Source organism: Hippocampus guttulatus, chromosome 22, assembly GCF_054856545.1.
Source record: "Hippocampus guttulatus isolate MCC_2025c chromosome 22, RoL_Hgut_1.0, whole genome shotgun sequence".
In the NCBI taxonomy this organism is placed as follows: domain Eukaryota; kingdom Metazoa; phylum Chordata; class Actinopteri; order Syngnathiformes; family Syngnathidae; genus Hippocampus; species Hippocampus guttulatus.
The window spans coordinates 4,506,092-4,532,308 of NC_141282.1; the positions used below are offsets into that span (position 1 = coordinate 4,506,092).

General features: G+C 46.9%; 3 protein-coding genes and 4 non-coding genes across 14 annotated transcripts in view; 5 read left to right on the forward strand and 2 right to left on the reverse strand.

Moving 5' to 3' along the window:
- The window catches only part of LOC147186150 (ELKS/Rab6-interacting/CAST family member 1-like), a 54,403-nt gene extending 52,789 nt beyond the window's left edge, over positions 1 to 1,614 (forward strand). For all 8 annotated transcript variants that reach the window (XM_086103016.1, XM_086103008.1, XM_086103010.1 and 5 more), the window contains one exon: positions 982 to 1,614. In XM_086103016.1, coding sequence (XP_085959142.1) covers positions 982 to 1,119 — 138 coding nt within the window. In that variant the 3' untranslated portion in view covers positions 1,120 to 1,614. The remainder of the gene's footprint in view (positions 1 to 981) is intronic.
- Positions 1,615 to 3,662: 2,048 nt separating this feature from the next.
- Positions 3,663 to 3,778, forward strand: trnal-caa (transfer RNA leucine (anticodon CAA)). The gene is made up of 2 exons: positions 3,663 to 3,700; positions 3,733 to 3,778. It is a non-coding gene; the product is annotated as a tRNA-Leu (tRNA).
- A 231-nt stretch (positions 3,779 to 4,009) lies between these two features.
- trnal-caa (transfer RNA leucine (anticodon CAA)) lies at positions 4,010 to 4,125 on the forward strand. Its single transcript has 2 exons — positions 4,010 to 4,047; positions 4,080 to 4,125. It is a non-coding gene; the product is annotated as a tRNA-Leu (tRNA).
- Positions 4,126 to 4,304: 179 nt separating this feature from the next.
- trnal-caa (transfer RNA leucine (anticodon CAA)) lies at positions 4,305 to 4,422 on the forward strand. Its single transcript has 2 exons — positions 4,305 to 4,342; positions 4,377 to 4,422. It is a non-coding gene; the product is annotated as a tRNA-Leu (tRNA).
- A 114-nt stretch (positions 4,423 to 4,536) lies between these two features.
- Positions 4,537 to 26,217, forward strand: part of wnt5b (wingless-type MMTV integration site family, member 5b) — a 34,973-nt gene continuing 13,292 nt past the window's right edge. Inside the window, exon 1 of the mRNA XM_086103323.1 lies at positions 4,537 to 4,975. The gene's annotated coding sequence lies outside the window, so the exon portion shown is untranslated. The remainder of the gene's footprint in view (positions 4,976 to 26,217) is intronic.
- On the reverse strand, positions 10,883 to 10,953 carry trnag-gcc (transfer RNA glycine (anticodon GCC)). Its single transcript has one exon. It is a non-coding gene; the product is annotated as a tRNA-Gly (tRNA).
- fbxl14b (F-box and leucine-rich repeat protein 14b) lies at positions 20,210 to 23,091 on the reverse strand. The gene has a single exon (XM_086103818.1). The coding sequence runs from the start codon at positions 22,472 to 22,474 to the stop codon at positions 21,272 to 21,274; it is 1,203 nt and encodes a 400-aa protein (XP_085959944.1). The 5' UTR covers positions 22,475 to 23,091; the 3' UTR covers positions 20,210 to 21,271.

Sequence of the window (26,217 nt, forward strand, 5' to 3'; positions counted from 1 at the left end):
TTTCTTTTAAAAAATACACGGAAACAGAACCTTTGAAATTTTATTGTATATTAAATCATAATATTGAGAGGAACAACAAATAATTCAAAAATAATTAACCCCTGTTAGAGTCATTTTTGTCATTCGGGTTTCACCCCCCCCCCACCCCCCCAATATATATTTTTTAAGTTGTAAGGGAAGACTGGAACAGATTAACGGCACTTCCATTCATTTCAGTGGGGAAGGATGATTTGAGTGTTCCGAGTTACACGCCAGGTCACAAAACAAATTAAACTCAAGTCGCCTCTGTATTAAGAACAAACAACAATACCAAAAAAGCGTGATATATGGATGGCGAATACTTTTCGTGTGATTTTCATGACTCATTAACATCGTCATTACCACCAGATGTTCTACACATGAGTATTAATGTGCCGTTGCGATCGCCGGCTAATAGATGAGAGCGCTGAAAGGAGTTGAGATTTAACCTTTGAAATGTTTGGTAATGTTTGAGCTCAGCTTGCACACGCGCACACACACACACACACACACACACACAGTGGCTAATGTTAGCTTGTGTTACACGGGCTCCTTGAGCAGCGCTCGTATTGATACAGATGTATTGGTCGTTAAGGCAGTCAGGTTAGACGCGGCGGTCCGAGTCGCAGCCAAAGCAAACAGCAGCGGCACTTTCTCACAGAAATGTTCCGCTCGCCACGGGACAGGCGGAATCGCACGGTCGGGGGGGGGCGGGGGGGCGGACATAGTCTGATATGTACCATTGTGTGAGTGGAGTGTGTGTTAAACATGATCACGTAGTTTCCAGCATCCTGTGAGAAAAGATGAACACGGTCCGATCGGATTAACCCTTTGAGGGGCAGCGGTTACAACAGTGGACAGCTTATCATGTTATCAGAATGCATGAAAGGGTTCTTCTTATTTTACTCCAAATGACATGTTCCAGTATTTTTATTCATTTTTGTTGTTGTTGTGGCTCGGCAGTTGGAGGCGGAGTTGGCACTGTGCGAGCGGGAGGGGGCAGAGCTGCAGGAGTACGCCAACCAGGTGCTGCAGCAGATCGCCGACCGCTGCCCCGACATTTTGGAGCAGGTCGTCAACGCCCTGGAGGACAGCAGCTGACGCGTTTCCATCTTCGCTGTCACCAAAATGACTTCTGTCCACAGGTTGCTTTTTTTTTTTTTTTTTTTTCTTCCTCCTTCTCCTTCACCGGTGTAGGACTGAGTGACACAAGCGCACACTGTCCTTCGAGTCCGCCATTTTGCTGCTAACTTGTTTTTGTCGTCTTCTTCTATGGTTTTCTGTCAGCCTTCCGTTGTGCCAGGAACACTCGCGATAATCGCTTTACTACCAACTGTGTGGAGGATAACACGAGGAGGAATCTTTATTTTTTTTCTGATTTTCTTTCTGGGCGGGGATGGAGAGAATATAAATATTTTGCTTTTGCTAATATATATGAATACGTATAAATGTAAAACACTAATGTTATCATTTCAGTTGTATGCTTGGTTGTCACCAGCGGGGGGAAACGTTACAGGTTTCAATTGTTTACCAAAATAGAATTAACTGTGGGTGGGGAAAAGAATTGAAATGGAATAAAATGCGGATCTATCTTTTTTGGATTGTGAAAGAGCATTTTCTAACGCACCTCATCATGTTTTGGGAGAGCCGCCGTCAAGACAAATGTCCCCCCCCCCCAAACGGAGTTCCAACATTCCCGCTACGCCGTTATCGGCTCCCCTCGCGAACGTCGCCTTATCTTGACCCCGCCGCTTTATTTTCCTCCCCCCCCTCCCGCTGCAATGACATGATTCCAGGGCTCGCTCTCGTTCCCTATCTAGCCTTTGCGACAGCCTCTTCCTGTTGCACTTAACATTCTTTCCACCTTAGGATGTATAAAAGCCACATTTACCTGTCCTTCACATAGCATTCTGCTTTCCCCATCTACTGTCGTAAAAAAAAAAAAAAAGAAGACAGCGGATGGAAGCAGCGGCCATGAACTCTAAAACAACCCGACTTATATTCTGACATTTACTCCATTTTGACCCCTGCTTGGTATTTATTTAATCACTTGAGCTCCATATGTAAGTGCAGGCCTATACAGAGGTGCATTCAGGGGAGGGGGGGGGGACATCCAGCGCGGCCAACAAGGCGTTCCAAAGTAAACCGCTAGTGGATCTGCACTAAATCACGCACATTAATGAGTCTTATCACGGTAAATAAATACGACGTACAAATATTTAGCCTCACATGCATGCAAATGACGATAAATGCGCCCGTGTTTTATGATCGGGGATTAATTGGGGAGCGGGCGGACAAGCGGGCCGCGTTTTGATCCAACCCAAGACGAGATCGGTATCAAAAACCGAGCGCCTGAAACACCCACGTGTGATATCGGTGATCTCCCCCCCCCCCGTCTCCGCCCGCCCCTGGGGGAAAAAAACAACGATGTCCTTGAGACAATGTATCTGTGGGAGCATTTCGAAGAAGCCTATTTATAATAAAAGAGGGAAGGGGGTTGACAAAATGTGAGAAGGACATCGGGGAGCGCAAATCCAAACAATGTGGAGAGGAGCCGAGTTTCTAAAATAAGCTGTGAGCCGCCGACACTCCAAACATCCCGAAGACTCTTCACCTTCCAACTGAAGATGAGGCTCCGAGCGGCGACCTTGGTTGGAATAGCAATCCTTTGGTATGTCAGGGTTGCTGTGCGGTCCCAGACTCAAGAATTCACCTCCCGTCATCATGAGCTGGGAACCCGGGCTCTCTAAATGAAGGCTTGTTTTCACCTGAATGTGTTTTTTAAGCTTGCGACCGTCAATAAATGTTTTTTTTTTTTTTTTAAAGGCTGTTCAGCCTGATGTTTTATTTTTCTGCAATGCCTGTATGAATATCTGGACATGTCTGCATAACTGCAGTATGTTTTCTCATCAGCAACAATCGTTTTTTATTTAAGTTTGTTGTAAAATAGAGATGTCTCACGCATGTCAAGATGGCTGTGCGGTGTAAGGTGCCAGACTCAAGGTTGAATACATTTCACATGGTCAAAATGGGAATTCTGCTCCCCAATGGAGGCGTGGGTTCAAATCCCCCCCCTGACATCAATTCAGCAGCTGTCATCCCAGCAAAATGTCCAGAAACGACTACTTTCAAAGTCCACTTATCCAGCTGTACTCTTCTGACACAAACTGGTGCGCTTTTCTATTTACCATGTTTCATTGCACAAAAGTAATTTAATCTAATTTGATGTTTTCATTGCCTCCATTTACTCATGTTCGGATGGCCAAGCGGTCTAAGGCCCAAGGTTCAGCACCTTTTCCACTGTGAAGCTGCCGTTTTCGGAATTGCAAACATGAAAATGTACAGAAATTAATTCGACTATTGATAAATCACTGTATTCTTTTGACACAAAATGACTCCTTTGCTCACTCTTATTGTCGACACAAAATGGCTGGTTTAGCTTCAAATATAGTGTAGATTCAAATCCCAATCCTGACAACCTTCTCATTCTAAACAACATGAATGAAATCTGGTGATAAATTACTCTATTGTTTTGACACAAAATGGCTGGTACACAAACCTTTTATCATTATTGGTTGGACCAAATTTTGCTACCAAAAGGTAAAAATTTTGCTGAACTTGCAATGTCAGCGTGTGCCTTTTATGTCAGGATGGCCGAGCGGTCTAAGGCGCCAGACTCAAGGTTCAGTACCTTTCACTCTATGAAAGTGGGAATTCTGGTCTCCAAATGGAGGCGTGGGTTCAAATCCCACTCCTGACAATTTTTTTTCAACATATTTGAAATAAAATAGCTTGTGTCAGAATCTTTATTATTATTATTATTGTACAAAATATGGCTGGAACTAACATTTTTTAATTATAGTAATGTTTAGACAAAATATCTGGCATAGATCAGGATGCACTGTTCAGCACGTCTGTTTATCATCCATGAACAATGGAAAAATGAAGATACATACGGGATGACTTTAATTTTCTAGAATGGATTATTCGTGTCAGGATGGCCGAGCGGTCTAAGGCGCCAGACTCAAGGTTAAGAACCTTACAATCAGTGTTAGTGGGATTTCTGGTCTCCAAATGGAGGCGTGGGTTCAAATCCCACTCCTGACATGGTTTTGCAGTGTATAGTATTTGAAATAAAATGGCTTGCGTACGAACTTTTATTTGTGGATACAAAATGGCCGGCACATTAAAGTCTACTTAATTACAGAATTTATTGGATGCATTTTTTTTTGTAAATTGGTTGTCACGTTTCTTTCACCATCTATGAAATAGGTGTAAAACCTCATGGCAGGATGGCCGAGCGGTCTAAGGCGCCAGACTCAAGGTTCGAAACCTTCCACGCGGTGTTTCGCAGGGACTTCTGGTCTCCAAATGGAGGCGTGGGTTCAAATCCCACTCCTGACACTTTTTTTTTCCCACCCTTTACTGAAATCTGGTCCACTTTGATGGACACACCTTCCTGACTTAGAAACACCCACTCCCTCCTCTTCCTCCTCATTTTGACACACAGCACGCAGGAGCAGATTCGGCAGTCGGAACCACAACTTTTTTGGGTCACGGTAAAAAGCAAACCAAAAAAAAAAAAGAAAAACTATCAAGCTTGGTCGATTACAACTTCATGCTTTTCTTCCTATTCTAGTTCTTTTTTTTCTTTTTTTTTTACTGAGTTTATTTTATTCCTGACACCTGTTGATCGGAGCGCAGCAGTTTGGGCTCGTATTAATCTTGACGTTGGACTTCTAAGGACTTCCCGAACCCTCCCTCAGCGGAGACTCGTTCCAATCACTTCTGCTGGTCATAAATGGACTATTGTGCACGGGAAAAATAGGACTTTAAGGCGATACCTGTCAAAATAGAGGCACGGCAATACGTGGGTTTCTGCCTCGCAGTTTCAACACTTTTTTTTGCACCTTTCACAAACTTCTTGGAGGTCACCAAAAGGATTCGGGCACACAAGGTAAAAACATTTTTAAACATTATTATTCGTATTTGTGAAATGCATGTGCCGTTTTATCTATTTATTTATGTATTTATTTCAGGTGAGTGATTAGGTGCTTATATAACATATTTTTTTATAACCATGTTAAGTTGCCGTGTAAAGTCCCCACCTCGCTAAGTTTAGTCTATATGTGGAGAAAAGTGCCTATATGTCAACTGTGTGACAGTGGTGAAATGCAATGTGTGTGCTTTTGGCCTCAATGAAGGCTGCCCTCTCACTATGCGGTGCAGCCTGCCTTCTATTTTGGGTGAAAATGATGCACAAATGTTTCTCTCAGCGTGGAAGATATGATGTGTTGTTTTTTTTAATGGAATTATGCAACTATTTCTTTTCATAGACGTGGTATGTAAACTTGTGAAAGTATTTAGACACCCGCTTGTATTTTATGATCCCCCTTGGACCCCCTTTACACTTATTCCCGCACAAAAACATAAAAAATGAGTTCTCATTTAACTTTTAAAAAGTAATTTCAATCATTTCAAATGTCCTTCCTTTATGTGTGTTGGCTCGCCACACTTCAGCCAGAAAGTGATGCTGGAGGGACAATGTAGGGATCTGAGCGTATGGCATTTCTTTGCCTTTGTGTGTGCGGATCCCCAATGGGAGCCCGTATAACTAACGCACACACACGCACACGTATAGAAAGTGCATGTGAACACCGTGGCCTCGCCACTTGAAGAGTTTCTTTGAATGAAGATCCCTGATTGGTTGATGTGCATCCTGGGAATACTTCTCCATTTGGGAATGAGCTTGACCCCTCTGTGTGTGTCGGCGTGAGGTAAGACAGGTCCCCGTGAGCCTTTGGGAACCAATCACTCAAGGATGCTAACACGCTTTAACTGCGAATAGTCCAATTTCTTTGAGAAATGAGGAGCTTCGGTGATGTCATCACGCAGGCTGCCGGGGTTGGGCCTGACATATTTTGGCTTCATTCCTGACCATGTGTGCGTGTGTGTGGTACATGTGTGTGGATTTTACATGAGCGGGACTATGCACATAATTGTAGACATTGTCTATATAAAAAGCTCTGGCTGGCTGGCGGCGGCAGGCCTGCGTTTTGTCACCGCCGCTGCATAACCAATTTAACCTCCTCCGACCTTTAAAGTTGCGTTTTAATTCAAGTGGGGCAAGCATTTCAGCATTTTTTTTTTGGGGGGGGGGTGTAGAAATGTAATGAAAAGGCATTTGTGTGTGTTTATGTGCGGCGTCGCCATGCAGAGTAATACAAGTCATACATAAAACAACAGGTCACTTTCTTTCGGTACGCAATCGATATACAGTAAAAGTACACAATCCCCCCCCCACCCCAGCCCCACCCCCCAAAAAACTTAATAAAGCTCAGTTTTTACTGAACCTTTAGCGTTTAAATTCAATACTGAAGTGGGCAACGTGGATTTTAGTGCAAGTCAGATGAGTAGAAATAGTGACGTCTACTGGTGACTTCTTGTCACTACATCACCTCGAAACACAAAAGCACCCAAAAAAATGGTCCAAGTAGTCATTTAAGAAATATATTTACGACACTCAATTTTAGTTTGGCAGCTTGTGCCATGAAGTGAATGAGAGTAAACACAATAAAAAAATGTCCTGAGTGAAGCGTACGATGTATTTTTAGTTTTGCAAATAGGCTGCTGGAATGCAGTTTCTTTCCCCCCCCCCGCTCCCACCCCCACAAAAACTTTGCAGTTTGTTGCAGTAAAATAGTTCGCAGACAGATGGCGCTGCCTCACTGACACTTTTCTCGTCCAGTAATGGACATGCAGAGCGAAGGGGGTGGGGGCAAAGGGTGAGCATGACATGAGCGCAAGTGAGTGACCTATCTGCAGGAAGTAACCCATTCACCTGCATTACTTGGTTAGGAAATATATTGACAACTGCGGAAAAAAATAAGAGCCCCAAAACATCTTTTTTGGTTGTTTGTTATTTGACCTTTTTATTTTTCCATTTTCTGCTTGAAATGGCAATACAATGGTGCCTTGACTTACTAGAATTTGTTCCGTGACCACCCTTGCGACCCAGAAATTCAGTTTCCCCATTGAGATAAATGTAAATGCTATTAATCCGTTTCCGTCAGAAAAAAAAATGGCACTGTACAGTACCGTACGTTATAAAAACATACAGCGATGACATAAATAGAATGTAAAGAATTGCACTGATTGTGCATCGTGATTTCATGCCTCCTTTCAATGGGCGTTGTATGTCTGCTGTGCATGCTTTGGGCACTGGGGGGCAGTATAATATACAACATGTACATTTGATGAACACAGAAGAAGACTATCACAAGCAAGTCATGAGGCAGTTTTTGCAGAGGATAAAGAATATATGCCTGTGCATATTGTGTTGTCCGTCTATATTGTTCAAGGTTCATTGCTTCTGTGATATCAATGCGAGTTTGCTAGCGTGTGTCCGCTATTCCCTCTTATGTGTCAGCATGACACTCGACTACTTTCCTGAGAAAAATTTAGGGTTAATACACAAGCAAAAATGCGACTTTGACGCCAACAGGCGACCTGGTCTTTTTATTCCACCCCCCCCCCCCCCCCCGAGCTATATATTGAAAAGGCAGTGACCTTTTCAAGCAAAATTGAAAACATATGCTTCAATTTTAACTCCGGACAAGCATGACTCAACAGAAATCTGCTCCGTTCTGTCAACACACACAACACAAGCCCGCTTCCCCCGCCTCCTCCATCTTTACCCACCCTTCCGTGGGCGCCGTGCCCAGAGAGAGGCAAGCCTAAACTGGCTGCCTCGGCCCCAGCAGCGAGCAACCAGGAGAGAAAGAAAGGGGGGGGGGGTGTTGGCGGTGGGGTGGGATGGTTAAAAACAGGAGAGGGGACGAGGAGATAAGTGCGTGGATGAAAGCCGAGAGGATGAAGAGATAAGAGGATGCGCGCAATACGTGCAACGGAGGAAGAGGGGAGGGTGAAAGGGTGGGGGTGTGGGGGGACGTTTGGGGGGGGGGAGTGGTGGTGGACACGGGAGAGGCGAGACAAAAGGAGATTAGAAAATAGATAGATCAATAGATGGAGTGATAGAGCCAACAAAGACCAAAGATACAAAGGAGAAAGAAAGAGAGAGGGAGAGAGAGAGAGAGAGAGAGAGGTCAGAGCAACGGGACACATCTCTGGAGTGTGTGTGTGTGATGAAGGGAGGATGAGAGAAGAATGCAGAGGAGGAGAAGCAGCAGAGCGCGGAGAGAGGACGACTCCGTGGAAGAGAGTCAAAAGGCTGAGAAGCGCGACCTTGGGAAATGTAGATGCCACCCTGACATGGGTTGGACTGCCATTCGGCGTACCTAATAAAGTGGCCGGCTTCTATTGAAGGTTGGACCACCTCCGTCCCCCCCCCCCACCCACCCAAAAAAATAATAATTGTCACCTCGCTCATGCTAAACGTGATACGAGCCGTGACACGGTGTCAGAAAATGACGATCATCCATCACTCTTGTTGACTGTACGCGCACCATACTTCAAATAAATGGCGCAGAACAATAACCGTCATTTATTTTATTTTTTTTTTGCGCCCGAATCACTGACTCTGCATGTTAGCACTCCATTAAATGACCATCACCACCATCCTCATAATGGAATATAATCAGCGACTGCACCCGCCACTGAGCCGGAGGAGTAATATCATGCATTTTATTTTTTTTCCATAAACCAGCATACGATCATTGGCCACTTCATTAGGTACACCATCATGCTGTACTAATCAAAATCTGATTTGATAAGTGTAATCGCGTTCACTTTTTTTTTAAAATGGACACAAAAGGCGTATTTCTCACAACTATTGTTCACGAATCAAAATCCGTCTTTGTGAGCACCTCTCCTTTGCCGAGGAATTCCATACAACTCACGGGGGTGACTTGGGCCGCCCACAATAAAAGCCCACTCTAAAATATTTCGTTTTACCATAACAGGTAGGTCAGAGAAGCATTCAGTCGCTGGCGAAGCCACCTTTTTCCTCACGTTAGTGTGACATATTTATTGCCCAGGTGTGCCTTAGGCTGCCCGCGATAAAAGGCTGCTGTAAAATGTGCCGTTTTACTGTATTGGGGAACAGGAATCCAATTAGTGTCAGGTATGGCCATCACTTGCCTCGCATGGTGCAAACAACTTTGTTTCACACGAGTGCCTTGGGCTTCCCACAATAAAAGGCCACTCTAAAATGGAGGGGGGAAACTTGGGGATTCCTCAGGGCTCCTACGTCAGTCATGCAATCTTTTGCAGGAAGAAGAGCTGGCGGAGCGCCGTTTCCATTCAGCGTGAGATTTACGTCACAACATTCTTGCCTAAAATATGAAGAAAAAAAACAATGAACTTTTTTTGGGGTATCGCCGTATAGACAGCCGCAGCATCCTTCGTCGCTAAAATGTGGAAAAAAAATACCTTTCGAAAATCAGCGTGGTATTCACACTAGTGAGTAACTGCGTTTTCTTGAGCTCCCTTCTGACACTTTGTGTTTGTCTTTGTGTGTGTTTGTGTGTTGATGTGTCGTTGCCATCGCTCAGCCTCGCATGTGTGTGCGTGTGTGTGTGTGCGTGTGCGTGTGTGTGTGTTCGCCACTAGCCCCACCAGCGAAATGCAGCCAGCATGACGGAGAATGACAGGTTGATTTATGGCGAGGCTATAAGTAGAATGACTACTGCTCCAGTGTGTGTGTGTGTGTGTGTGTGTGTGTGTGTGTGTGTGTGTGTGTGTGTGTGTGACATAGAGAGGGAGGCAGGAGTGGAAACATGGTCGAGAAATGTAGTGTGATGACGATGAAGTGAACGATGTGGAAGGAGGGATAGAACGGAATTTGGGCATTCATTGGACGATTTGAGCAGATTCCTGAGTAAAAACCGACACTGGCTGCATGAAACGTCTTAGAATTGATTATCCTGCTCAGTTCTTGAATAATCGGGTAAGCGTTTGCATTTGAAACATCAACGCGGTGGCAGTGAAGCTTCAGGCTGGAAAAAAAAAATGGCGGTCAACCCATCCAATCTAGTCAACTATTTACCAGCCCTGTTTTTGTGTGGGTGTTTTTTTCGGCTATGTCGAACGGTGACTGTACAACGCAAATGTTTTCTGGAGAACGGAGAGAATATGAGAGAGTGAGATAGAAGGAGAACAGTCTTTGATGTTGCTCTTGGTGGGAGTTAGCCTTGGCACGCAGCCATAACACCCCCCCCCCCCCCCACACACACACACACAGGTCCAGCTCCAGGGCTATGTTGATTATTTCTGCTGGCACGATCAAAGACGGGAGACCCCCTCCACCACCTTCCTCGCCCAGCCATCCTTTACCTGTCCGCCATTTCTCCATCCATCCAAGTACAGTAGTTTGAACATTTTGAAAATTTATCTCATTTTGATCCCCCCCCCCCCCCCCGGCCCCCCTTTACCCCTTTCAGGGGCAGAGGTTACTACAGTGGACATCGTAACGTGATATCAGGTTACAGGGTATATGAAAGGGTTAATATTGTGATTTAATATGCAATCTTTTTTTTTCCAATGTCCTCTTCCCATGTCATTTTTAACGAACATGTATAACAAATATAATAAAAATAACAAACGTATGCTCCAATATGCATTTTCCACCATAATTTCCTCGAGTACCAACTTGTTGTCAAGCACGTGTTTTTTTGTTTTTTTTTTAACAGTCTTGTCGCACAAGTCCCTGAAATGTGACCTGTAACACAATAAACTTCACTTATGTGGTTTGAACACACACAAGAACCGGTAGCGAGTCAGGCTCCTAATTGGTAGTATTTTTTTCCTTTATTTTAGTCCGAGCTCATGTCTGCGGTTTGTTAAAGATGTTAACTTAGTATGAATTTAGACTTTCGGCTGAAGGAGACGAGAAAAAAAAGTACGTTGCATTGGCCGGGAATCGAACCCGGGCCTCCCGCGTGGCAGGCGAGAATTCTACCACTGAACCACCAATGCTTATTTCTTCATGCAGAGTATTTTCTTTAAGTAGCTAACATCACAGAATGTGAAGGGGGGGGGGGGGGGAGACCCTCCCTCTAGCTGTTCGACGAAAAGACCCCACAAAGGAACAAAAAACAATCGTTTCCCTCTTTTCAGTCTTCATTTCCCCTCCCCCGCGAATATGCGCCTGTGTGTGTGTGCGCGTAATCCCAGCAGTGTGTGTGCCTGGCTGCTTATGAATTCTCTCTCTGTTTCTCTTTGAGCCCCGGAGCCTGAAGGTCTAACCTCCATTTGAACTCCCGTACTGGTGTGTGCGAGTTCGCATGCGTGGACCCCTTTCGGTCCCCCTCTTGTCGAGAGGACCTGCTGTATGTTTGTTGACTTTTTGGGTTGCTGTACAAATGAAGCAAACCCATCGATGAGACTACGGTTTGCCTTCCTCCTCTTCTTCTCGAGGCCCTCAGCACCCAAGGCCACATTTAAGGGGTCATCAAAAGAGCTCGATGTGCGCTCTCCAGGGCAATGGCCCTTCCTCCCATGTCCAGAAAGGAAATACCAAATTAATGAGCCCCCCATCCCCTCCCACCCACCACGTCATTTCTCAATTTCTCTGCCTCACTCCCTCTCGTGCACTTTCTCCCTCTTTCCCCGTGGGACACGTTTCTATTTTTCGACGGTCTATTATCTGTTTGGGCAGCTTTGTCGCCGTATCCTATTTTTATTGCAATATACATTTCTGGATATGTCAGGAAAGTGAGCATTGCGCGTCTAAGAATGACCAACATGAAGCAGATGGGAAGCTAGTGCACATGTGCTTTGTGAGTGTGTGTGTGTGTGTGTGTGTGTGTGTGTGTGTGTGTGTGTGTGTGTGTGTGTGTGTGTGTGTGTGTGTGTGTGAGTGTGAGTGTGAGTGTGTGTGCTGGAGGTGTTCCAGGGCGCCCGCCGTGCCAGCCAGGCTGAGCAGCAGCCACCCAGTTGGGGGTGGAGGTCTCAAGCCGGCCCCCCGCCACTACTGGCATGCTGGGTAGTAGTCAGGTGTGGGGGGGGGGATGGAGAGAGACACGCTGGGAACAGTCATGACCTACAAACGGTGGACACCAGAGGAGGAGGTGGGAATGGAAGAGGAATGCTGGGAATTTTTGGCGAGAGGCAGAGCCAAGGAGGAGATCCAAAGGGGAGACCGCATCACCGCTCAGTGACCCCCCCCCCCCCCAAAAAATAGAATATACGACATAAGCAGCTTGAAAAATGCAGAAGCCTGAAGGTTTTTTGTGAACTTTTTTAAAATTTTATTGCTGTAGCTGGAATTAAGGCCCCAGTCAAGGAGGAGCAAATTATGAACAGTTCAAAATAACAGTGAACACAAAAACCTCAAATAAATTTCAGGTGTTCTCGTAGGCTTTTTTTTTTTTTTTTTTTGCTTTGTAGCCAAGCCTGTATTTTTTGTTCTTTATGATAACAAAACTGCATTCAGTCCACACCCGAAGCAGGAGTGTGGCTTTGAATGGTTTTGCCGTCTTGGACGGCTCCAGATGTTTATCTTCTCGAAGCAATGTGCGCATCTGGAGCGCATTGCGGAGCCCGCCGGCTCGCAACCTTGAACGGTTCACACGAGGGGATCGGAAATTTTTATACCTTAGAATGTTAAAATGCGTGTTTTGGGTGTGGGGGTCTGTGGAGGGGGGGGAGTATTATTATTTTTTGAAATAACTATGTGCGGCACTGTGTGCTCGGCTTGCGGTGATTATTGTGCAGCAGAGATGGACGGAGGAGGATGAGTTGGGTGTGAGTGTGTGTGTGGGGGGGGGGGATAAAATGGAGGATTATCAAGGGAGGTGAGGGGTGTTTCTAATGAGGAGAGGAGGGGTTCGGGGTGGGGGGAGACAAGTGTCAAGAGTGGCATTTACACATGTATAAGGAATGAGGGAGAGGGAGGGGGGGTCACGCAGACTGTACGTGGTGACAGGACGTGTGAGTGCACAAAATCAATGCGGCCGTCTGCATGCGCGTAGTTGCGTCCATGTGCGGGACGCCCCCCCCCCCCCCTCGGCCCCCATCTTGAGTCACATGCCTGCAAACCACAGGCGAAGTCTGCAAGCTTTCTCCTATATTGGAAATAAAACCGTCTTTTGTCGCGTTTGGTCGTTACCCGATCAAATATTTATGACAGAGCTCCCTCAGTGAGTCGATGGAACCATGTACCGAGGACGCCAAACATAAAACACCCCGCGAAGTACCCGGGCGACAAATGACTGTGTGTGTGAGTGTTCTTGTCCTACCATATTTGCGTGGACATTTCTCCTTGGCCTGAACAAACATTCTCAGCCATTTTGAATTTTTTATTTTTTTTTAGAACCGGAATTAAAATAACACTTATTAACCAGCACATTCCTTTCTTCTTCCTCTTTGAGTTTTTTTTTGGTGCTTCTCCCCTCACCATGTCAACTCGACACATGCATACACTCAAAGTAAGTGCACTCACACACACATACATCACTCTCTCTCTTCTTACCACCCACACAGAAAGGAGGACAGATACAGGCCACAAAACACACACACACACACACACACACACACACACAGCAGTGTTCACCATGCTCAGCAAGATCAGATGTCAGCTCTCCTGACACACCACACCACACACACATGTACACACACACACACACACACAAAATCAAGTTGGGGGGCTGTATTTTTCTCTTCACCATGCTCTGTTTCCTTCTCCCTCTTATAGAATATATACATTTTTAAAAACCTTCGCATATGCCGTACACACACACACACACACGCACACACAATATTGGGGGAAAAGTGCATTCGGTAGAGAGAGTGGATGATTTTAAAGATTGCGAAGGCGTTTGCTTACGGCTGTTAAGATAAAAATAAAATAAAAAAGAAAAAGCGAGGGTCGATCACCTCACCTCGCTGGGAATGTAAGCAAATTATGTCCATGAGAGGATACATGCAGACATACAAATGGCTCAACGCACAAGCGCGCGCATGAATAAATGATGTTTGGAGAAAGTTGGCGTGAACCAAGACGCCCTCCGTGCACAAAAAAAAAAAAAAAATCATTTTGAGAGGGGAAGTTGCACAAGTGTGCACACCCTCTCACAACTGAGGTTGTGGCTATGTTAAGAGTTTGTTGTAGAACGAATTCAAACTCCTGTTACATGGGAGTCTGCTCAAATTTTCCCCCAATCAATCTGAGGAGCCCTAAATAAAGATGTTCTTGTGGGCTTTTCTGGACATTTTTGGCAGGGGTTTCAAGCATTTTTGGCTGGGATTAGGCCTATAGATGACATGAAGCGAATTATGATCAGTTCAGAATAGCAGCACAAAACCAGAAGTTTAGCTTCTCCTGTCGGCTTTTACTGATCTTCTTTTTTCGCTTTGAGCAGAAGCCTGGAGGTTTTGTGCTAACAACTGATTGTTTTTTTGAGTTCTTTGACCGGAACTGAGGCCTTCAACAAGGTAGAGTGAATTATAAACGGTTCCAAATGTCAGTAAGCATAAAACCCTCGCCCGAAATAAAGTTCTGATGTTCTTGTCGGCTTTCCCTGACTCACTATTTGCTGTCTAGCAGAAGCCTGAAGGTTTTGTGCTAACTCGACCGCTATTTGCAACTGTTCATGACGGTGTGTCTAACGAAGCTGCCAAAGGAGGGGTGTATATGTTTCCAAAATGACAATGCCCAACCACGACGGAAGTGACTGCATCCTTTGCTGTTGCGCATATTTTTTCTTTTTTTTTCGTGCGTTTGTTTACATTTGCATGTAAACAGCACGTTGAGATGCACGCACGCCGGTGTAAACACGGGCGAGCGTGCCGCATTCGTTCCTTCTTTCCGTCGGCGCCCCATTTGTATGTAAATGCTCATCCCTGGTTGAAGTCAAAGGACAGCGAGAGCGTGTTGAGGAGGCAGAATGTAGATGCAAAGACGCACAAATGTGGAGGAGACGCGCAAGTAAAGTGCAATGCAGGGAGAGGAATAGAGGGAGGCAGGAGCGGGGGGGGGGTGAAAAAGGGAGGGCTGGATAGACAGAATAGACGAGCTCAGCAAGAGAGACGGAGGAGGAGGAGGAGGAGGGTGATTTTGACAGCTCGCAGCCATGACAGCAGCATAAGGTGGGCTGTGTGTGCGCGTGTGCGTCTGCACTCACACAAAAGACGGAAAGTTTCTCATTCTGAGGGGATTTTTAAGCCTCCCCTCCCCAAAAAAAAAAAAAAATCAAAGCACTGCATCCTTTTGTGTTTTGTGTTAACATGGCCGGCCACAACATTAGGCACACCTGACCGCATTTCATTCGCTGTGTTCCAATACGATGCAACAAATGCTTTTTTTTTTAAACATATATTCTACCCAATGAAGTGTCTGGACATCAGTCCCTCGGATATGTGCGTGTGTTTGCGTGAACAATGTTCCCCCATGTCCCCCGCCCCCCACCCCCCAACGTCAAAGCCCAGTCAAATCAAGTGAACTGCGCGTGCGCGCGAGTGCGCGTCGAGGCTTATGTGCCAAACCAGATCAATATGAGCTGATCAATAGGAGAAGACAGCTAGAAGGACCATGGGGACGTACACACACACACCTGCCGCACGCACGCACACACTCACACAGCGCCTCTTTGTATTCCAGCCTCAGCTCCAGCCTTGCCTCCACCTCCTATGGCTCTTTCATATCTTTCTTTCTGTTTCTTGCAAAAAAAATAAATAAATCTGCACTTTTTCACATGTTCACCTCCCAGTTTCAATTCGTGTGATCAAAGATGAGTTTTTTTTTATCAAATAAAGGGTTGAGCGTAAGAAAAAAAAATCCCACCGCTGGTTAATTGCAAAGCTGCGTTTCAAGTCATGATTTTTTATTTTTTTTATTTTTTACAGCATCAAGTTACCAATGCACAATGCTAAAGGCTGAGATGTACTCTTTGTTCACGTGTGCAGCACTTCCTGTCAAAATGTGCCGCAAAAAAAAACAAAACGACAACAAAAAAAAAATGTTCCCCTGCATCGGGGAAACAGTGTGACATATTTTCAGTAGAAAAAAAAGGAAGAAAGTTTCTCTTTGTCGTTGTGTGAATGACACGTCGGGGCCACCACTCGGCGACATCAACATCGCGCTACAGCTCCTCGGTTGCAGTTTTTTCCCCCCACCCCACCCCACCCCACCCCCACCCCCACCAATCAAATATTCAGCAGCGTGGCCCGTTATATGATTGGAAATGAAGGCCTTATAGTTTCAAAATGAAAGATTTATTCCGCCGGAGCCGCAGTGGTTGGGGTAAAAAGGCGTCCTTCAGCGTGTGATGCAAGAGTAGAACCGCGCACGCATCGGAAACGTTAGGTGCGCCCTAATCAAAAGTGGAAACGTATTTGTCATTTATGATTGTCATGTAGAGTTATAAATACAGTGGGGTTGACGGTGAAACTTGCAAGGCTAGCTTAATGCTAACCCGCAATGCAAAACACCATAGGCGGGCTAAGAAAAACTAGTCTCGAGATTGCGGCGATGATAAACCTTGAAAGGATATTTGAATACCAAACAGTGATACACACATAGCATACGTCAATTCTCACTGGCAGATATTCTTTATCCTCTGCAAAGATCCGCACAAAAACAACGCTGGTTGAATTATTCCGATGTTTTGTTTATTTATTTTGGAAAAGGTGTAGAATGGCGTCTTGGAAAAAAAAATACCACGGTGTTCAATCATTCATTCAGGATGATGTGAGTTTCGAATCAGGATGATGTCATTGTTGCTCCTCCGCATCAATGTTTAATGCTCGAAATGGGAATTAAAAATACTTTTTTGTCTTTATAAACCTCCTCCATACGTCTCTCGTGAGGAAACGCAGCTCATTACCTTGCTGAGGAATGTGCGGGGAAAGGTGTGTTTGTGTCTGTGTGTGTAAAAAATAATTAGCTGGTCTGCTGGGCAGCTTTGCTACGAGAGAGAAGCAGCGGGATTTTTTTTGGTTTTTTTTTTGCATAAAGTTTTGAACGTGTGCGCTTTGCCAAAGTTTACTGGATCGTCGGCGTATCTCGGAGCAGTTTTCTGCCCGTGTGTGTGTGTGTGTGTGTGGTGTGCGTCGGTGGCCTTATGGTATTTTAACATGGCTAGCCGACTTCTAGCAGCTCGCAGTCAAAGTCACTCACAGATTCCTCGCTCTCGCTTCATCTCGCTATGCTCCTGCATTCTCTTTCTATGCATCAAGATGGCTGTTCCTTTCAACCATTTTTGTTGCGCGCTTTGGCCACCGTGAGGCAGTATAATATCATCATGTAGACCCAAAACAAAGAAGAACGGAATCGTGTTGATATTCGTCATTTTTCAGAGAGGATAAAGAATATATGCCAGTGACTATTGTTGTATTATCTGTCTACGTGTGTTGCAGCCACAGTTTGTGTTTAACCGTCCATTGCTTCAAAAAGCGCAACTATCGATGCTAATCGCTAGCGTATAAAATGTTAGCATGAAAAGATGATGTTCTTGACAATGTATGCTACGTTACTCCGCTAGTCTAAAAACAGTATTGTAATTAGTATTGGGTTTTCCGCCATCTCGGGGGGGGGGCAGCCATTTTGTCTTGTACTGCTACTTGCTGTCGACTGAGTTAAATTGCAAATCTTAAGGCACCACTGCACCAGTTTTTTTGCGATCTAAAGTCAGCCGGGTTTCCAATCAAATTAAAAGCAACGCCAAAGGGCGCCAACTCACACTAGACACCCCCAAGGCCCTCCCCTCTTTTGCAGCCGCCACAGTCCCGGGGGGAGGCAGGGAGGGGTGGGCTCGAAGGACTTCAAAGCTCCGTCTACTGTACCTCGGCGACACCTCAGCACCAGGTGCCGGCTCGAAGGGGGAAAAGGCAGTGAAATTAGTGATCAAGAAAGGGAAAGCCCCCCCCCCCCAACTCCAAAAAAGGTAGAAATTAAAGATGCAGATCACAAAAAAAGCTAAAAATGGAGCAGGGAGGGAGCCACAGGCAGACGGAACAGTGGAGCCACAAACAAGAGAATTTGGGGTGGGGGCGGGGGGTCAGTCACACCGAGCTGCTAATGCCCCCCCCCTTCCTTTTTTAATGCTTTGTTGTCAAGAGCCACCCCCCCACCCCACCCTCCTTTTTTTATGGTGAACTGCTCCTTTAATGATGAGCAGTAAAAAGTCTTCCTCCCTCGCCTGACGGGAAGTGTGACGCAGCTAGCGACGTGATCACACACATCCCGCAAAGTTCAAACGGCAGCGTTTATACTATGAACACTTTTTTTGGGGCGGGGGGCGACTTTTGCTCCGTGACCTACATGTTGCGGAAAAAAAAAACTCTGGGGGCTTTTTTTGTCTAATTTGGGGGCTTTTTTTTCCGGAATGAACCGCTTTGAAAATCCGTCACTCATGCGCATCGGCGACCCGCGCGTGATTGCGTGCGTTTTTTTTTTTTTTTTAAATAGAACCGCGCCGTGAGCGGGATGCGTTCGCCGTGCGTAAATCTCTTCTGCCGAGCGCTTTTGATCGCAGCAGCGAGGGCGGCACATACCCCCCCCCCCCACTCCCCCCCAGAAATGACTGCAAACTGTGTGATAAAAGAAATAGGAAATCATAAATTGCAGGATATTTATGCGCTTAAAAGCCTGAAAGGCAGACTGTTAGCCCCGTAGCGAGTTCAACTGTTGAAAATACGCCCTGTGAATTCCTCAACTGTGATTGGATGGGACCGTTTTGAGTGACAGTTGGCTGGCCAATGGGCTGCGATGTCGCCTGACCGCCGAATTTCATCCATTCGACGAGCTTCGGTTCTTGAAGCAGTTATTTTTTTGGTCATCAATCGCTTCATCCTAAAGGGGAATTTAGATTCCTACCCCAAAAAAATTATTGCGAGGGGTGGGGGTGGGGGGTTAGCTTATCTTGCTAACTGAGACCAGAAGCGTGGATGGATGCCTAAAAACTTCCCAAATGCTCACTTGTTTCTTGAAGTTGGAACGAAATAAAGTGCACGGATATCAAAAAAGTGACATTTTAAACTAAATTAAATTTCCGACTTACTGGCCACGCCATTCGGCACACCGACGCTTCCAACGCTCACTTTTGATTGACTGGCGTGATAAAAAGCATCCGGGAGGGAGGGGAAGTTACTACGCTGCGCGGTTTATTTTTTACGGCCGAGCATATTTTCAAATAAAATTATTCCCCTCATGAAAAAAACTACCGCAAAACGCTCACTTATTTTACGTGATTTATCCCCAGCGCGGGATAAATCGCCAAGCCGACGCAATCGTCGGCTTGGCGCACGCGGGACGGCCACCGAGGCCGTCGCCTGTTTTATTTGCACTCGTAATCAAACATAATAGTTGACGAGGAGCCGTAAAAAGGGAAGGCGGCGTTAAAACTGTCATTGGCGTTATTAGCCGGGCGGAGTTACACGTTCTTGGGCTTCCTGCGACGGTCGTTGCAATCGATGCGGCTCGAAATAAGATGTTGAAAATATCCATGTGATTTATTTTTTTTTGGGGGGGGGGGTTCTGTTCTTCGAGGGCATTCAACAACAACGGGCGTCGTGAAAAAAAAAAAAACCCACACAGCAAACACTGACATTCTGTCCCTGCGGTCAACAATCCCTCCGCTGGGCTTCTTCTATCAATCACCCCCCCCCCCCCACACACACACCCCCACCCTCGGACGCGGCATCGGGAGGGACACAGAGGGGAATGCCTAAATGCTTTGAATGATGGTGTGGAATGTTAAAAAGAAATGTGTGTGGAGGGAGGGGGCGGGCAGGGGGGGTGAAAAGGCAAGTGGGGGGTCTCCTGGCTGGCCTAAGATCTGGTATGCGTGACTGAACAAGAGAGACGGGGAAAAAAAAAATCACTTTGCCAAAACCTGACTTTCTAACTGCGTGCATGGAATCACACATTCTACACAGTAAATGATACACGAATAATAAAAAAACAAAAAACAAATGGCATCCAATAATATTTACTGTGGCCGTTGCCGTGCCTCGCGTTCATTAATTACAAAGGCGGCGCGGCGAAATCAAGGCATCCATTTTGAGTGGCGCTCATAAATAATAAAACAACACAACAGATTCCCCCCCCCCCCCCCCCAGAATGAAAGGCAGGCTCGATGATGATGATGAGGAAGATGGCGGTTGTGGTGGTGATGATGAGGGGGGGGGGGGGTCAAGGGGAGGGGGTGCGCCAAAATAAATATGCTAATCCTCACCAGTGTGGAGAGTCAAGAAAATCAACCCCCCCCCCCAAAAAAAAATAAAAAAGCGCTTTTGGTTCATTATATAAATATCTTTAATTGTTTTGTTGTTGTTGTTGTTTTTTTTTGCATGTAAGAATATAAAACAATTTAAGTTTGGGATTCTGCATGTTCTGTTGTTTCTTTTGAACATTTTTTTTACAAACATAATATACAGTACATCTTTTTTTTTTCTTTTTCTTCTTCTTCGGCTGTTTCAGCAGGACGCACATCCGTAGGTTCGTTTTTTTTTTTTTTTATCAAGCAGGTCATTGCATTACATCAAAATAAACACACACACACACACATTGCCGGTGTGTGTGTGTGTGGGGGTGGGGTGGGGGGGTGGGGTGGGGGTGGGGGACAAAAAAAAACAAAACAGTAAGAGATGTGGCCCGAGCTCGTAACCCGAGAAGCGGAGAGCGCAAGAAAAATAATCGATTGCTCCTTATTCCAAGCATGTCTCCGAATGAGCTCGGGGTATTTTTATCCGGGGGAAGAGAGAGAGAGAAACATTCTCCCTTAAAAAAAAAAAAAAAAAAATGGAACCCTGATTCGTTTCGATCGATAAACAAGGGTAAAAAAAAAAAATCTCTAAATCACTTCAATTTGAAGCAACATTCACTGACGTTTGTCCCCGGCAGCTTCCCCCCCCCCCCCACCCCAAACCGACTCCTCCTCCTATCGCCCCCCCGCCCCCCGCACCTCCACCTTTTGACTGAACTACCTGAAAAGCTTCACGCGTGTCAACTTTCAGGACACGTTTGGATCAGAATGGACAAATCACAAATTGTCTCATGCGGTGGGATAGTTTGTGAGGAAGGGGGGGGGGGGGCGACACGGACAGTCCCTCTAGGCACATTTTTTCCCATTTTCTTCCTTGCGGTGGTAAAAAAAACAAAAAAAACAAGCACATACGAGGTAGCCGAATGTTTTTTTTTTTTCAGGCTGTGGTGGAACCGCGTGCGCAAAAAAAAAAAGTTGACACTTTGCTCCAAATGGGCACAGCTTGGGGTGGGAGGGGGCGAATGTTATGAAATTGCATCCAACTCAATATGAGATCGGTGGACTACTTTCCTCCCCTTTTTGGGCCATCACCTGACTTTCTCGCTGTCCGTCATCTGCCAGAGTCCCAGATTGAGCACTTTAAGGCACGGCAGCTGCGTGATCCTCTCCAGCCCCCTCTTGGTGATCTTGGTACATCCGTACAAGTCGATGCCCGCCAGCTGGGTCAGGTGGTCCGCGATGAGCTCCAACCCCTTGTCGGTGATCCGCACGCACTGGCCGATGTTGAGCGTTCGCAGCTCGTGCATCTGCCTCGCCATGCGGTTGATTCCGTCGTCGGAGATGTGGCACGAGCACAGCGACAGCGACTTGAGCCGGTACAGCCCGTGGGCGATGTACGCCAGCGTCTGGTCGCCGATCTTGTCGCAGAAGGACACGTCCAATCCCGACAGGCGCAGCGTGCCCATGGCCAGGTGCATGGCGCCCGTGTCGCTGATGTTGTCGCACGAACGCAGGTTGAGGCTCCACAGGGAGGTCATGTGCGAGAGGTAGATCATGCCGGCGTCCGAGATGCCGCCGCAGAAGCTCAGGTTGAGCACCCGCAGCTTGGCCAGCCCCTTGGAGATGTGCTTGAGGGACAGGTCCGTCAGTTTCTGGCAGTCCTGCAGGGTCAGCTGCTCCAGGCTCAGGCAGCCCTCGGCCGTGTTGCGGGTCATGCCGGCCAGGTGGCCGATGCCCACGTCCGAAAAGTGGCGGCAGGACCTCAGGTTGAGGCTCTTGAGGCGGCGCAGGCCCCACGCGATGAGCAGCAGCCCCGTGTTGGTGATGTTGCTGCAGCCGCCCAGCTCCAGCACCTCCAGGTTCTTCAGGCAACGGGCGATCTGGCCCAGGCTGTAGTCGGTGATCTGCTTGCACAGGCTCAGGTTCAACACCTTCAACGACGGGATCTCCTGCACGAACGCGTGGCCCAGCCCGTTGTCGGTGAGGTTGTAGCAACCCGACAGGTTGAGCGATTCGATGTTGGGCATCCCCTGGATCACGTAGCTCAGGCTGCGGCGCAGCGACAGGATCTGGACCCTTCGGATGCCCCTGGCCTGGAGGCTGGGGAACAGCGAGGGGTTGGCGCGCCGGAGGTGCAGCTTGGCCTCCACCCCCCGCCACACCGACTTGTGGTACGACGCGTCCCTCCAAGCCAGGCACACTTGGGCCACCCTGCCTTTGTCCCTCACGTCCAGATAGCTGAAAATCATGGCCAAAATTTCCGGGAAGAGGCACGAAATGTGCGTCTCCATTGTTTTTCAAACCCCAGGCATATAAGAATCAATCCTCCGCACCTCCACGGCTGAGAAAACAAACAAACAAAAAAAGGAAAATCTTCACTGTACAATTCCAAAAAAGTAGCAACACCCCCCCCCCCACCCACCCCGCTGACTTTTCAGTTCTGTTCCTCCCTCGCACTCAAGAGTGTGCGCAATCGATCCAACTCTTGAGCGCAACGTGAGCCGGCTGTGCAGGCGCAGTCACATCGAAAAGAAGCGAAGCAAAACAGCCCAAAAAGCGTTTAATCCTTCCCTCCGCCAAAATAAAATATAATAAAAAAAAAATAGGAGAGGGGGCGAGAGGAAAAAGAAGGAGGCGGAGGAGAGGAGGAAACGGCGTCAAAACCTTCCCCCCTCCTCTCTCTCTCGCTCTCTTTCTCCTTCCCTCACACGACGCGTCCTTCTTGTATTCTGGCCGCAAAAAGGCGTCCACTGTCGGCCCGGCGCGGATCCAGACGCTCGTGCATTTCAGAGGCGGAAAAAAGTGGAAGTCAGAGCGACGCGACCCACTACGGCGACTTGATCCATGGCGGGCGGGAGCGACTCCGGAGGATGAATGTTGCGAGGGAGGCGAGGGGCGTCCTGCACTCCGAGCCTTTGTCTGCTCTTTTCAAACCGACTTGGCAGGGACCCCCGCACTCTACCCGCACGGGAGGGGTGCGCCTACACGCCAGAATTAATCGAACGCGTTTAAAACTTCACTTTTCACTGCTTGTATCAAGGCCATCGCGTGTATCCGTGCCATTAAATCGTAATAGCGAACGAGTTGACTTGTTAGAACGGAAACGAAGCGTTATTATCTTGTTTTTTCCGAGATGGTTCTCCCCCACCCCCATTCGCGCCAGGCAGTTGGTTCGTCCCGCCTCAGCTGGAACTGTGCGAACAGTTTCCCTTGGAAACCAACTTCTTACAATTCAGTTCACTCTGGGCTTTAACCCTTTAAGCGGACCACACAGGAAACAGGAAAGTCAACTGGAGAAGTCTATTCACTTTTCTTACTTGGCTGACACCTTTTGTGTTCCGTTTTTTTTTTTTGCCGCAGTGAGGGGAAATCCTCTTTCAAAACGAGCAAAGAAGAGAGTACAGTGAAGTGGGACGTTCTGCACGCACGCAACAGCAAACTGTAAAATATCGATGTAAATCTGAACTGAAATCGTTTGAAATTCCACATTTTCAATTATTTGTCTTGGACTGTTTGCTTTGAAGCCACAGAGGAGGCTCTGCAGCGGTTGTTTCCATGGTTGACTGATCTTGTTTTCAAAGAGGTCTATTTTCAATCAAAAGCTGTCATTTTTCATCTTTTTATTCAGGTCTAATCATTTTCAGCCCTGTACGGTGAAATATTTCACGTGCATCACAGTCCGCAGGACTACATTGGTCTGTACCTTAAATATGAATTTAATTTTGGTTCCTTCTGTGCGAAACCCCCCCCCCCCAAAAAGTTTGAATTGCAGAACTGTCCTTAAGAGACTGACTGAGGCGATAAATTAATCCCTAAACTGTAAAAAAAAAAAAAACCCTCTCATTTGTCTTTTATTTAGGCCCAGCATCATCACTTTGAAGCTGCTTGTCATCTCGCAGCTGGCTTTCCTTAAGTTATGACATTCATCATTAATTCAGTTTTTAAAAAAAGAAAAAAGTGTGTGTCGCGAGATGTTTTCGAGCGGCGCCGTCCAACTTTTTCCCCTTCTAATGGGGCCCCTCTTACCCACCAGTGTAACCTTGGACTCCGAGTGTGTGTGTGTGTGTGTGTTATCTCCACGCACGTGCATGTGCATGTGCATAGCCCATTCATTCAGAGGAACATATGCCGGTGCCTGTGCCTGTGCCTGTGCCTGCATCTGCCCCACTGCGTGCGTGCGTGCGCGTGCGTACGTTGGTGTGCGTGAGAGATAATATGACAGGGGAACCGTTTGCTGAAGCCAGTGGAGTGTGGCCGAGTGCTTGAGAGCGGGCGAGGGGGAGTTGGGGGGGATGGGGGGAGCTGATGGGAAAGGTAGAAGTAGGGTGAAATCGAGAACAGGGATCAGGTGAGGATTAAAACGGACGCGACAAAATCTGGAATTTGGCCGACAAAACCAGTCGTGGCGTGTCACGTCAATAGCAGGTGTAAAATCGTGAGCAAAATACGGATAGCGCACGGATGTACAGATTTTGATGAAAAACTTCAATTGTCAATGAACGCGTTCTGGATTGAGAAGCGTCGGGAAATTTGCGACGTATCCGCCCGACTTTTCACCACCTAATTCCAATGTCCAATCCAAATGATGAAGCTTTGAACCGGTAACATTTCGTTTGATCGTCACGTAGCAGCCCCTGGCTAACATGTCACCGTTGCTAATTGCACGAGTGTATTAAACATATGTATTTGAGGATTAGTTTCAAATGAATTGTGTTTCCCCGAAAAACAATAATTCATCACTATAATCAAGAAAGCGAGACTAATAGAAACGTGCTTTGCCCTTTTCTCCCAAGTGCGTCGTCAAGGGCGAAGAAAAAGCAATCCCTCGCGGCGGCGGACACCTACAGCGCGTCCTTGCTACACCTGGCCACGCCATCCGCCGTATGCATTTTCAAAGCACGCGGTCGCGATGTGAATAATAAGCATCGCTCGCCTGACAAGCACGCGCGGCGCCAGGTTAGCGTGCAAAGTTTCCACGGGAGAGACCAAAGCGGGTTCGCCAGGCGTGGTCATAAACTATGATGGGATTAGCCTCACCCTTGGGCTCGGTTCATTTAGATGCCGCGACTGATCATTTCCCGCGCAACTCAAATGTGATATTTGTGAGGCTCAAAGGGGGAATGGAAAAACAGCCACGGCGGGGTTGAGCGTGATTCGGCGGCACGGAAAATGTTTGTCTTCTGCAAATGAACACTTTAATTTTGCATCTGTGTAAGAACAAAAAAAAAAAAAAAAAAGACAAGCTCATGTAGTACGGCAAATAAAATCACTCATTTAGCTCAATACAATACGACTCTTTAAATTTCTTGATTTAATATAAAATCACTGATGACACCAGGTCAGACCAATCACAATAAAAAAAAAAATCTGAAAATAAACCGATTTGGATTGGATTTCCTTGGCGGAGGTAAGGGGGGGGGGGAGAGAAGACCGAGGAGGCGGGACAAAAAGCCACAGGCTCAGTGTTGAGCAGCAAGCGCTGAGCCTCAGCATGACCTGCTGCCTGCCTGCCTGCTTGTGCGTGCGTGTGTGTGTGTGTGTGTTGTTGCCTGCTGGGCCCATGCTCGCACTCACACTGCGCGAGAGAGAAGGGGAAGAGAGCAGGGAAATAAGCAGTGATGGGAGGAAGAAGAGTATTTTTAGTGGGGATGAGGAGGGAGAAGCAGTCACGTGATGTTTCTGGAGATGCTTTGTGTGTCTGTGTCTGTGTGTGTGTGTGTGTGTGTGTGTGTGTGTGTGTGTGTGTGTGTGTGATGGCACCTCCCCAAAGTCTGACAAGTCGTGTCATGCCAGCGTGTTAAGTGCTGATGTATGCACGGCCCGGTACATGTGCGACCCGACGTGTTGATGAATCGGGGGGGTGGGGGGGGGGGGGTCATGAGCGGATAATTGTTGCTGGTTGCCAAGGCGACGCGGGCATGTGTCAACATGACGTCCCCCCCCCCCACACACACACACACACAGTCCCACCCCAATGAAAGCTGACACCTACCTGAGTGGATATTACCATGTCTGTTCCACACACACATCCATG

Bases quoted from the DNA above. Each gene is read 5' to 3' on its own strand.
- fbxl14b (XM_086103818.1), bottom strand. From the start codon at position 22,474: ATGGAGACGCACATTTCGTGCCTCTTCCCGGAAATTTTGGCCATGATT.